The 12,309-nt window shown below is 61.7% G+C and overlaps 1 protein-coding gene across 1 annotated transcript in view; it reads left to right on the forward strand.

Moving 5' to 3' along the window:
- Positions 1–11,405, forward strand: part of NCOR2 (nuclear receptor corepressor 2) — a 220,378-nt gene extending 208,973 nt beyond the window's left edge. The window contains 9 exon segments of the mRNA XM_037816581.1: positions 2,113–2,262; positions 2,413–2,558; positions 3,082–3,275; positions 3,606–3,755; positions 4,682–4,830; positions 5,545–5,622; positions 8,266–8,490; positions 9,539–9,718; positions 10,277–11,405. Of these exon segments, the coding sequence (XP_037672509.1) occupies positions 2,113–2,262; positions 2,413–2,558; positions 3,082–3,275; positions 3,606–3,755; positions 4,682–4,830; positions 5,545–5,622; positions 8,266–8,490; positions 9,539–9,718; positions 10,277–10,458 (1,454 nt within the window). The 3' untranslated portion in view covers positions 10,459–11,405.
- Positions 11,406–12,309: the final 904 nt, after the last annotated feature.

Below are 12,309 nucleotides of genomic sequence, written 5' to 3' on the forward strand. Positions count from 1 at the left end.
TGGCCATCGACCCCCCTCGCGACGGTAAGACCCCTGGCCCCGCCGCCCACCCCCGTCTCGTGGCCTAAAGATACTTGCAGATCTCGGCTTTTTATCCCACCCCCCCTTTTTGTTGGTTTTGGCATTTTGTTTTGAAACCCTGTCGTGGATTGCACGCGCCGATGAAACGCCAAGCTGCCGCCGCACCCCCTCCCCAGTTTGGGGGCACCTCATCATTTTATCATGTTTTCTTTTTAATTCCTTTTTTTTTCCCCCTTGAATGAATGAATCTGATTTTGACTCTGACCGTGCCGCCCATCTCCCCTCTTTGTGCCTTCATTTTGGGGAGCAGGGAGTGGGCTGCAAGGGGTCCAGGGTGATGACTCTGGCCTGCTGACGTGTGTGGGTCTGGTGGGATCTGGAGGAAGCTGAGATGGTGAGGGGGTAGGGGAGCACCCCCTTTCTCCGGAAGGAGCCCCACTTCTCACGTCCTGCTCCAGCGGTGGTGGGGTCTCGGGTGCCCCCTGCTGACCTGCCACCTGGCGTGCTGGGGGAGAAGCGGGGCCCCTGTGTCCAACCCCCGCCGTCCCACATGACCCCTCCGTGCTGGGCTGGGGGCTGCCGAGGCTGTGGCCTGGGGAGGGCCCCAGGGTCTGGGTGTCACCCCCAGCCACCGCTACCCGCTGGGCTCTGCTCCTTCCCTCCCCCCTGCCGCCCTCACAGCCGCACCTTCCGCCCTGAAGGCGCTTCACCCCCGCTGCCCCTGTCTGCCGCTCCCAGCCTCTGTGTCTGTCTGTCCGTCTCCTTTCCCTTCTGTGTACGTTTCTCTTGGTGTCCCTCACACTCCCTCGTCCCACCTTGGTGTGTGTGCCATTCTCTGTTCCCTTCCCCTGCCTCCCTCAGCACACACCCTCACACGTGTGCGCACAACCCTCTCACACTGTGCACACGCCCTCACTGTACACCCCCTCACACGTGTGCGCACACCCTCTCACACTGTAGACACCCTCACATGCGGTGTGCACACACCTCACATGCAGTGTGCACAACTCTCTCACACTGCACACACCCTCACACACAGTGTGAACACCCTCACACTGCACACACTGCACACACCCTCACATGCGGTGTGCACAACCCTCTCACACTGTACACACCTCCTCATGTGTGCACAGCCCTCTCACTGTGCACACGCCCTCATGCACTGTGCACACACCCTCACACTGTGCAGACACTCAGACGCAGTGTGCACACACCCTCACACGTGATGTGCACACACCTTTATGTGGTGTGCACAACCGTCTCACACTGTGCACACACCATCACATTGTACACACCCTCACGTGTGCACACACCCTCACATTCACATGTAGTGTACACAACCCTCTCACACTGCGCACACCCTCACACGCAGTGTGAACACACCCTCATGTACTGTGCACACACCCTCATGTACTGTGCACACACCCTCACACGTGTGCACACACCCTCTCACACTGTGCACACACTCACACTGCACACACACATGCAGTGTGCACAACCCTCTCACACTGCACACACCTCATGCGGTGTGCACAACCCTCTCACACTGCACACACCCTCACATGCAGTGTGCACAATCCTGTCACACTGTGCACACACCCTCTCATGCACTGTGCACCCACACGCGGTGTGCACACACCCTCTCATGCACTGCACACAGTGCACACACCCTCACACACTGTGCACACACACACTGCACACACCTTCACATGCAGTATGTGCACACTGTCACGGTGTGCATACCCTCTCGCGCACGTGTGTGCACAACTCTCTCGCACTGTGTGCACACCCTCATGCACCGTGCACACCCTCTCATGCATGCCCACACCCTCTCCTACATGCGCACACCCACAAGCACGGTGTGTACATCCTCTCACTCACACACATGTGCACACACGCATGCACACCTGCACATGCGCTGTGCACACTCCACTCTCCTCTGAGTCCTTCCTCCCCTGGCCGCCGGGCAGCAGCCTCACTCTGACCTGCTCCTTCCCTCCCTCTCTCCGCCCAGCTTGGGTTCCCCGTGGGCCCCCAGGACACAGTCGGCACGGGGGGTCAGCCCTGCCCTGACCCCCCTGCCACCCACAGGCTACCACGGCAGCAGCTACAGCCCTGACGGGGTGGAGCCCATCAGCCCCGTCAGCTCGCCCAGCCTGGCCCATGACAAGGGGCTCCCCAAGCACCTCGAGGAGCTCGACAAGAGCCATCTGGAGGGGGATCTGCGCCACAAGCAGCCAGGTACCCCCGCTGGGCCCTGCTCCCACACTCGGGCCAGCCCTCAGAAACGAGTACAGCCCATCTGGGGAAACCGAGGCACCGCACGATGAGGGGACCAGTGTCCCAGGGCAGGTGCCCCTCCCCACACCGACCCCTCTGCTCTGCCCACAGGCCCCATGAAGCTTGGCAGCGAGGCGGCCCACCTCCCGCACCTGCGGCCGCTGCCCGAGAGCCAGCCCTCATCCAGCCCGCTGCTGCAGCCCACCCCGGGGGTCAAAGGGCACCAGCGGGTGGTCACCCTGGCGCAGCACATCAGTGTAACTACCATTCTCACCCCCCCGACTCCTTGCTGTAGCTCTTTGGGTGGGGACCAACCTCACGGATGGGAGGGGCTCAGACAAAGCCCGTTGTCCAGGGGTAAACTGAGTCCTGGCAGGTTCCCAGGGATCCCGGGCTTGGCGAGGGCAGGCCACTCCAGGACTCGCGGGGTCTCAGACTCGGGCACTGGAGCCGCCGCCTGTCCCCGGCTGCTGGAGCCCACGCACGCCCCGTGCTCCAGGTCTTTAAAAGAAGTTGTTGTCTCAAAAAGTAGAGTCTCTACTTTTTTTTTTTTGGTGAGCGATTAATTCTGTATATTGACTTGGAAAAAAAAAACTAAAATACTAAAAGCCACCTACTCATCAAACCCAACCCATCCAGGGGCCACCTCTTTGACCACGTGGGGACAGGGCAGCCCCGAGGGGGCGGGCAGCCCGGGGGTCACCCAGGAGGGTCCTGCCCCCGCAGCTCAGTGTAGCCCCCACAGCTGGAGGCGCCTGACCCCCGCCCCTGCCCCCGCAGGAGGTGATCACGCAGGACTACACGCGGCACCACCCGCAGCAGCTCGGCACGCCCCTCCCTGCCCCGCTCTACTCCTTCCCGGGAGCCAGCTGCCCGGTCCTCGACCTCCGCCGGGTGCCCAGCGACCTCTACCTCCCGCCCCCTGTCCACGGCACCCCGGCCCGCGGCTCCCCACACAGCGAGGGCGGCAAGAGGTAGGTGGGGGCTGGGGCACTCCCTGCTGGGCAGCCTGCCGTCGTGCAGACGGGAAACCGAGGCAGGGAGGGGCGGCGCCGGCTGCCAAGGTTGCAGAGCTGGGCTGCGGGAGCGGATGAGCATCCCCACGCGCAGGTCCCCGGGCCCGGGTCTGGGTGTTCTGTACGTGCCAGCTGAGGTCCTCACCGCAGTCCTCTCATTTCACAGGCAGAGAGACTGAGCGAGAGAGAAAACGAAGTCGCCCCCGGGGGCGCACCTGGCCCTGGGGTAGGGGAACTGCCCCGCCAGGAGGGCGGCTCTGACCTGAGCTCTGACCCCTCTCTGTCCAGGTCTCCAGAGCCAAGCAAGACCTCGGTCCTGGGAGGCAGTGAGGATGGCATCGAGCCCGTGTCCCCACCCGAGGGCCTGTCAGAGCCGGGGCACCCGCGGGGCACCATGCACCCCCTGCTGTACCGGGGCGTGGAGCAGGTGGAGCCCGGGTACGTGGCTGCACACACACCCCAGCCCAGCCAGCGGGGTCTGGTGTCAGTGCTCACCTGCCCCGAGGAGCTTGGCAGGGGCCTCTGTGCTCAGCTGGACCATGTCGGACCCACTGAGAAAGTCTCCCAAACCTGAGGGGGCAAGTGCCCCCACTAAGGGGTCAGCTGTGGCAACTGCCTCAGCCCTGGGTTGGGGTCCACCAGCTCTGGCAGCCCCTGTTGCAGGGCATCTGTTGAGGGCTTGAACAGTAGCGAAGTAAACGTGCCCGTCCAAAAGGAGGGCTGAGAGAGAAACCAGGCCCGTGGCCTTGGGGCAGAAGGGAGTGATCTGATGTCACTGCCGCTTCCCGAGGCTCTTTGCAGAGGGTCAGGCGGGGCCAGGTATCCAGGTGGCCCACGGGGCGGCTGGGAAGCTCCAAAAGGATCCTGAGCCCAAGAATATGGGAACTGCAAAGAAGATGCTTGGTTTTTTTAATGAATACACATTTTTATAATTGTACTAATAACTGTAGTCCGCCGTTTAATTTAGAGTTCTGTGTGTTGTGCATTTCTGTGGATTTTTTTTTTAATTTTTATTTAAGGAGCACTTATATATCCTGAGATTTCCCCTTTTAACCACATTCAAATATAGAATTCAGTGCCATCAATTACTTTCACGCTGTTGTGCAGCCATCACAACAGTAGCTGTTTTACCAAAACTTTTCTATCATCCCAAATAGAAACTGTACATTTTAAGCTTTAACTTCCCATTCCCACAGATAAGGCTTTTAAAAGACAGGGTCTCCTACGAGAGGTGGGATGCAGCTATGGGTGGGAAAAGTTTGGTTCCACATTTCTGAGGCGGCGTAGGTGGTGAGCTCCCCATCATTAAAGGCATGCAAGGTCAGCGCCGAGTGAGCTGACCCAGGGCTGTCTGATCCTCACAGCAGAATGGGCTCCAAATCTCCAGGCAACAGCAGCCAGCCGCCGGCCTTCTTCAGCAAGCTGACAGAGAGCACCTCTGCCATGGTCAAGTCCAAGAAGCAGGAGATCAACAAGAAGCTCAACACTCACAACCGGAACGAGCCGGAATACAGTAAGGGGCCCCCCGACTCCCCCCGGAAGCAGCACAAACCCACAGGGCACTTTCCACATCCCAGCGGACCTGCCGCCACCTCTCCCTCAGCCCTGGGGCCAACGTTCCGAGTTCCCCGGTTTTCCTTAGGTGCCAGTCACCCCCCAGGAGCTTAGTGCACAGAATGTGGCACTTAGAAGAGTGTCTGGCACCTAGCGGGTACTTGATGGGCGCTGGCTGTGTGATGGGTCTGTCCCCATCGCCGGCAGAGGGGTTTGCTCATCTCCCTCCCGTTCCCAGGGATTACATTGTTGATTTTTCCTCTGTTCCTGGAGTGGTGGGATGTAACTCGTGGATTTGCCCCCTGACCCTTTGCATGTGCCTGAAAAGCGTGAGTCGGGGAGCGAGTGAGTGAAGAATCCATGGGGACCCCTTACCCTTAGCCAGGGGAGCCTCCTTAGCCAGGGGAGCTTGTGGGCAATGCCGCTGCTTTTCTTTCTGGGGCTAGAGCAGAAACCTTGCAAATAGTCCCTGGCGCGGGCTGGGAACTCCAGCGCCTTGCTCAGTGCAGCCCGGGGGCTTCCCCAGTGGCTACGTAGGAAAGCAGATGCTCAGGCCGGCCCCAGGCCTCCCGAATCAGTCCTCTTTGAGGAGGGCCAGAGGAGAGGCGGGTGGGAGCAGGTGAAGTCCCCTGACCCAAGCCCGTGGCCTCACCCACCTTGTCACCCCCGGCAGCCGTCGGCCAGCCCGGGACCGAGATCTTCAACATGCCCGCCGCCACCGGAGCGGGAGAGCCAGCAGGTAAGCCAACAGGTGAGCCACCCGGCCCCACCCCAGGGGTGCAGGGGGACCCTAGGAGGAATCTCAGGGAGCAGGGACTTGGGGGTCACCAGGCTGAGCCCCCCAGCATGGCCATGGGGACAGGGGGCCTTTGTAGTTCATGTCCCCCCTCTTTTAGTCTAAACAAACCGGAAGACCCGGCAGGGAGGCGGGGCTCGTTGGCGTGACAGAAAGGCCTCTCCTGGCAGCGGGGTCTCCCCCGGGACTTCGGGCCGGGCCCCCGGGTGCTCGCTGGGGCGTGAGCTGCGCGCTCAGCTGGCTGGAAGCCTCTCTCGTGCTCGCTGCTCTCGTGGGGTTTGCGCGTCTGGTGGGCCTGTGCTTGGGGGTGCCTGAGCCTCCACAGTCCGGAGCCCATTTTTACAGCGAGAACGGCAGTTTTCTCGAAAATCTGAGGTGGGGGGCTTGGTTTTTGTCAAATGAAACGCAGGTATCTTAGGGAGGAGACCCTAAAAATTGCATGTTTTTAAGCTAAGACTTACAGTACTAAGATGTTTGGGACTTGAAGGGGTCCTTGGCATTGGACCCCAGCCTCCCAGGCTGGGGGATGATAGTGTATGTCCGCCACCTGTGGGAAAGCAATTGGGGGCACTGGGGAAGCACCACGGTGGGGCCCCAGCAAAGCCCCCATGGCAGACCTCAGGGCCTGCCTGGGACCCCGGCAGCCAGGCACCCCGTGGGCCTCCGGGGGAAGGCGGGGAGACACGCTGACCTAGGGGTGCGGTGAGCGAGGACACCAGGCTGAGCCATTTGGGGCAGGAGGACCCCAGGCGAGGGTCCTCCCTCAAGGGCAAGAGTGGGGGGTCCCAACTGCGGCAGGCCTCAGCCTCTGAGCCTCAGGCAGTGGGAAGGAGACAATTTGGTCAAAACAACCAGGTTGTTAAAAAAATGAATGTTTCCAGAATGTTCTCATAGGGGTTTGTGTATGTAGAAATTCAGAGTAGAGCAATCAAGATTTATGTGAAAACTTGGACGTAAAATTATATTCAGTATTTTTTTAAGCTGTTTAGTCCACATGATAATTTTTCCAGCCCCAGCCCCTGCTGCAGACCCGGCTTCCTGCCTCTCGCCCTCGGACCCTGGGCTCGGGGGGAGGCTGGGGCCGCAGCCGGGGCGCTCAGGACACTCCCCTGCCCGGAAGGGTCAGGCCCGGCTTCCGCCCCTCGCCACGTCCGTTTTCCAGTGTTTCTTAATGTGAATTGTAATTTTTTTTTTGGACTGTTAATTATAGTCCATTGTTTAATTTCGGGTTCACTGTGTTGTGTGGTTCCATGCATTTTTTCCTGTTTTTAATTTTTATTCTAGTACCATATGTACAACCTAGCACTAATCTTTTTCACCACATTCAGATATGGATTTCAGTGGTGGTAAGTTCGCGGTATCACCACATCCGTTACCAAAACATTTCCATCATTCCAAATGTAAAAGTTTTTTTCTGAGCGCTCATCCCGCTTGGGAATTTTGCGCTTTCCTACTGACCATGGCCTGTTTTTAGAGCCCATGAAATGTAGCAGAGACTGAGCTTACTGAGGTGGAGCGAGCAGCCCTGGCTGCAAAGGAGTTTGAAACTAGAAGGAAGGAAAGAAAAACAGTTGCTGCAGGAACATGGTTCGCGCAGTTCTGTGGTGCTCCCGGCCCGGGCTCGGAGGCGCTCCCGGCTTGGCCAGTTGGTGTGCGTGGGTCGGCTCGGAGCGGAGCCGGGGAGTTCAGTTTTCAGGGTCACCTGCCGGCGGCGGGCAGAGCCAGTGGGGGGCCGCTGGGGGCCTGTGGGGTCTGGTGGACACAGAGGCCTGTTTAGCTGCCGCGGAGAGGGGCAGGTGCGGGGCTGGCAGAAGCCCCTGGTGTGGCCCACGAGCCCCCCACATGCAGGGAAAAAGAGGCCGAGACGCCTGATAGAGACAGAAAGGCTGGAGGCGCGGAGGGGCCCCTTTGTCCTCGGGGAGGTGGGCCGGGGGTCTGTGACGTCTGACGCTGCCCTGCCCCCTGCACGCACAGTAACCGCATGGCTGTCACCCTCGGCTGCCCGGCTCTGCACCTCTGTCAACCCCATGGCTCCTGGGACACAGGGACAGGCAGGGCTGCGGGTCCCAGGCCCCCTGGCCAGGCAGGCAGATGGCAGGAGACCACCAAGGCACACCCCCTCCCCGGGCATCTTCCCTAACCCCTGCCAACCCCCGGGGAACCCAGGCTCTGGCTCAGCCCTGTCCGCAGCGGCCCCTGCCCTCGAATCCCACACATACTTCTCCCGCTCTGTTTTATGCCACTTGGAATTTAAAAAGTCAGCAGCCCCAGTTGGGGCTTCTGATTCTCCAGAAGACAGAGCAAGAATGAGGCGGGGGGCTATTCTCCCCAGCCCACCTCCCTGGGAATTCCCAAGAGCTTCCAGAACCCAAGTTATAGGCACCCCCCCCCCCACCATCCCACAGGAAAAAAAAAAGCCAAGGAGGAACGGGGAAAGGGGGGGAAAGATGTTGCTTTGCCAAAATGTGCTCACTGTGTATTTCTTTCTTCTTCTCTCTCCTCCCTCTCTCCCTTTCTGTCTGTCCTTCTCTCTCCTCTCTCTTCTTCCCTCTGGCTCCCGGCCCGGCCCCTGTGTGTCCGTCTGTCTCTCTCTCCCAGGCCTTATGACCTGTAGAAGCCAGGCGGTGCAGGAGCACGCCAGCACCAACATGGGGCTGGAGGCAATTATTAGAAAGGCACTTATGGGTAAATATGATCAGTGGGACGAACACTCACCGCTCAGTGCCAATGCTTTTAACCCTCTGAATGCCAGTGCCAGCCTGCCCGCTGCTCTGCCCATGCCCGCTGCTGACGGACGGAATGACCACCCACTCACCTCGCCAGGTCGGCAGGCCTTCTCCGCCTCCCCACCCCCGTCCGCCCCCCGTCCGCCCCCCACCCCGGTGTCTTTAACCCTCACTCCTCCGTGCTCTGACCGACCCCCTCGAGCTTTGGAGCTTGTGACTTGAGTTTTGTGCGTGTCTGACCTTCTGGAGTTTGCTAATCTGAAGCTGAGCCGACACCCCGAGTGTCCGTGTTTCCCCGGCCCCCTCCCCATTAGGCCCCCAGGTGCTGGCTGCTTCTCTAAACCCACTCGCCCCACTGCCCGCGCCCTGCCGTGCCTTCCGCCCCTGCTGGACAGACGTCCCCCAGGTGCACTGGCGTCCTGGGCCTGTCTTACATCTTCTTGGGGTAGACCAGGCTAGAGTGAGGGCCCACCTGGTCCACGTGGACATGGGGGGGACCCCAGGGCTCCCAGCAGCAGGCCTGGGGGGTTCATTGTCTGCTGGGCCCACCCTGGTGTCCTCAAGCCTGATGGGATGAGACCAGCATCTGTGGATCAGCCCCAGACTCAGAGCAGGACGAGCCCCTCTGCTTTGGGGGAGCCAGAGGGGCCCTCCCCCCCCAGTCAACACCCACGACCTCTGAGCAAAGGCCAAGCGAAGAGATCTTGGATCCATTGGCCTGACCTGGACACTGAGGCCCCAGGAAGTTTCTGGACTCTTTCTTGGTACCCAACTCCAGCCCAGTCCTGGGGTAGCTGTCAGGGCTGAACCAGGGGCCTGAGGCTTCAAGCTTGGGGTCTCCGCCTGTGGGTGGCTGGGTCTTGCCCTGCTGGATAGCTGGAGGGGCTGCAGCGCAGGCTGGGGGGCTTTGCAAATGGTTCAAGCCCACCTCTTTAGTTTGCTTCCTCTCCAGAAACTTGCCTCCAAGTTCTGGGCACGTGGCTGGGTCAGGCATCTGGTTGACCTCCTTAGTGTCCCATGCTCAGCCCAGCCTGGGCCCAACAAACTGAGCCACCCGGGGAGTCACACTGCCGTTCTCCCTCCCTGGAGGAGAGGCAGGGGCTAGGGCCTCACACCCTCCCCCTTTGCCACGTGTCCCCCTGCAGGTAGCGGTGGGAAGGCCAAGGTCTCTGGCAGACCCGGCAGCCGAAAAGCCAAGTCCCCAGCCCCGGGCCTGGTGTCCGGGGACCGGCCACCCTCCGTCTCCTCGGTGCACTCGGAAGGAGACTGCAACCGCCGGACCCCGCTCACCAACCGCGTGTGGGAGGACCGGCCCTCGTCCGCAGGTGGGCACCCAGCAAGGGGCGCCTTTTGGGGTGGGGGCTCAGGTGAGAGCCCAGCCCCCCGAGCTCCTGCGGTAGGAAGGGTGGAGCCGGGCGGGCTCCGAGGATGCGCCGTCCAGGGCTGTGGTCCGCTGGGGCTGGGGCTGGGGGTGGGGGTGAAGCCATGGGGTCACGGCTGTGCAGCAGAGCATGGAGGGTTCCGGAAGCACTCACAGGTTGGACCAGAGGCCGTGGGCAGGTGCAGATCACAGGGCTTGAGCGGCTGTGCGGGGCAGCCTGGGCTCCTTTCCAGGCGTGGTGGGGAGCCCCTGGAGGCTTAAGGAGGGGGCCCCTGACCCTAACGTAGGTCTGACAGGTCCTTGCTGCCAGAGAACAGACCCCAGGGGTCAGGGGCAGGAGCGGTGGGGGTAGCATTGGACGGATTGCACCATTCTTCTGAGAGCTGCTTGGGTAGATTAGCTCCCGGCCCAAGGAGGCCAAGTGCTTGGGGTGCAGGCTGGGGCGGGGGGGCAGGGTCTGGGGCCAGTGCTCACGAGGTCCCTGGCATCTCCCCCTCCCCAGGTTCTACGCCGTTCCCCTACAACCCCCTGATCATGCGGCTGCAGGCGGGCGTCATGGCCTCACCGCCCCCGCCGGGGCTCCCCGCGGGCAGCGGGCCCCTCGCCGGCCCCCACCACGCCTGGGACGAGGAGCCCAAGCCCCTGCTCTGCTCCCAGTACGAGACGCTCTCCGACAGCGAGTGATGGCGGAAGGGGCTGGGGGCAGCACCAGGGCCCCGCGGTCGGCAGGAGCAGCCAGGCGGGGGGGCAGGCGACTGCCGGCTCCCCCATCGAGGAAGGAGGCCCCGAGTCTGCCTGTGCATCCGTCCGTCTGTCCATCCAGAGCTGGCATCCTTGCCTGTCTAAAGCCTTAACTAGGACTCCCACCCCGGGCTGGCCCTGTGCAGACCTTACTCAGGGGATGTTTACCTGGTGCTCGGGAGGGGAGGGGGCCGGGGAGGGGGCACGGCGGGCGTGTGGCGGCCACACGCCCGTGGCCGGGGCGGCCAGGGACCCACAGCAGGACGAGCACGCACCTCCCATGCCACCGCCCCCCCTTCACGCATTTGGAACCAAAGTCTAAACCGAGCTAGCAGCCCCCGCGCCCTCCCTCTGCCTCCCACCCCGCTTAGCGCTCTGGACAGACGGACGCAGGCCCGGCCCATGCCCAGTGCCCCCATGGCGCTCGTCTCCGGGCAGCCCGGCCGGCGAGGCTGCTGGGAACCGTGGTGGGCGGGCGGAAGGGCCGGGCCAGGCCCGGGCGAGCGGACGCTCCGAGGAACTGGACTGTTGTTTTCACGCGCCGTGGCCGCAGCGGTGGGAAGGAAAGGCGGGTGTAAGTGATGTATTGGTTTACAGGGTATATTTTTGATACCTTCAATGAATTCAGATGTTCTACGCGAGGAAGGACTGGCCCAGTGTCAGTGCTGCTGTGCTCTGGTCTCCACTCACCGTCCAGGGGTGCCGGCTGGCGTGGGCGTCCCCGTCCGCAGGACCGCGGGGTGGGGGGCACGGGCCCAGCAGCCCCCCGGCCCCCCCCCTTTCTCGGGCAGAATGAATTTGACGCGTGTCCTGTGGCCACCATGTGTGCGGGGCGGTGGCGTTCTGTCATTTACACACGTTGTTCTAATTAAAAAGCAAATTATACTCAAGTCATAAAGATTGGTTGTTTGCCGCAGACTGGGCAGGGCCGGCAGGGGGTGCTGGGTGGACATGCGATCCCAGAGGGCCACGGGGGCCGCACCCCTAACTCGCCAGCATCGTCCCCGGCGCCTCACGCCTGGCGAGGGGTCCCTGGACTGGCTGTATCCAGTCGTCATGGTTGAGTAATTTGACTGTCACCCCTGCCTGTGGGAGGGAACACACCCAGACCCTCTGCTGTCACCACTTGGGTTGAATAAAAGGCAGAAGAGAAAGGAAAACCCTGGCCAGCTTGGGCCTCGGAACTACTGCCAGTTTGCTTTTTGTGGTTTTGACGTGTGTCTTGGAGAAAGGCCCAGGCCCGCAGCCCCCCGCGTTTCTTGGGGTAGCATCAGAGCGTCGGCGTGGCTGTGATTCTTGGTCGGTGACACGTGTCGCTGTTCTCCACGTTTCCTGGTGCCTACGGCTTCCCCATAACCCCTCACCATCCTTCCCTCTGTGCCTGCCCACCCCAAAATTGTAACCCTCACGTCCACACACTTACCCACAGCTCAGAGCCCCACTGGGTCAGGGTTACTTGTGTTGTCAGGGGGAGCCAAGTTTGCAGAGACCACCGCTCAGCCTGTCCCCACGTGAGGCTACCCAGTGCTTTGAAGGGATGTGGGGTGGGTGTCCGAGTGCAGCCGGCGAGGGGGTGCTGGGTGCCCGGGTGCGGCAGGCAGGGGGTGCTGGGGAACCCACTGCCTGTTGACCTAGAGGCAGGAAGGTGGCCCCTTTGAGTGCTGCCCCCAGGGCTCTGTTCCGGGTGACCCCACACGACACAGCCGCTGCCCCCCGTGACATCGCTGGCCTGAGTGTGGCCTCTGCTGCCCCTTGACTGAGGAGAGGTCAGGGCGTCCCACCCCTGGTAGAGCT

Source organism: Choloepus didactylus, chromosome 23 (genome assembly GCF_015220235.1).
Source record: "Choloepus didactylus isolate mChoDid1 chromosome 23, mChoDid1.pri, whole genome shotgun sequence".
In the NCBI taxonomy this organism is placed as follows: domain Eukaryota; kingdom Metazoa; phylum Chordata; class Mammalia; order Pilosa; family Megalonychidae; genus Choloepus; species Choloepus didactylus.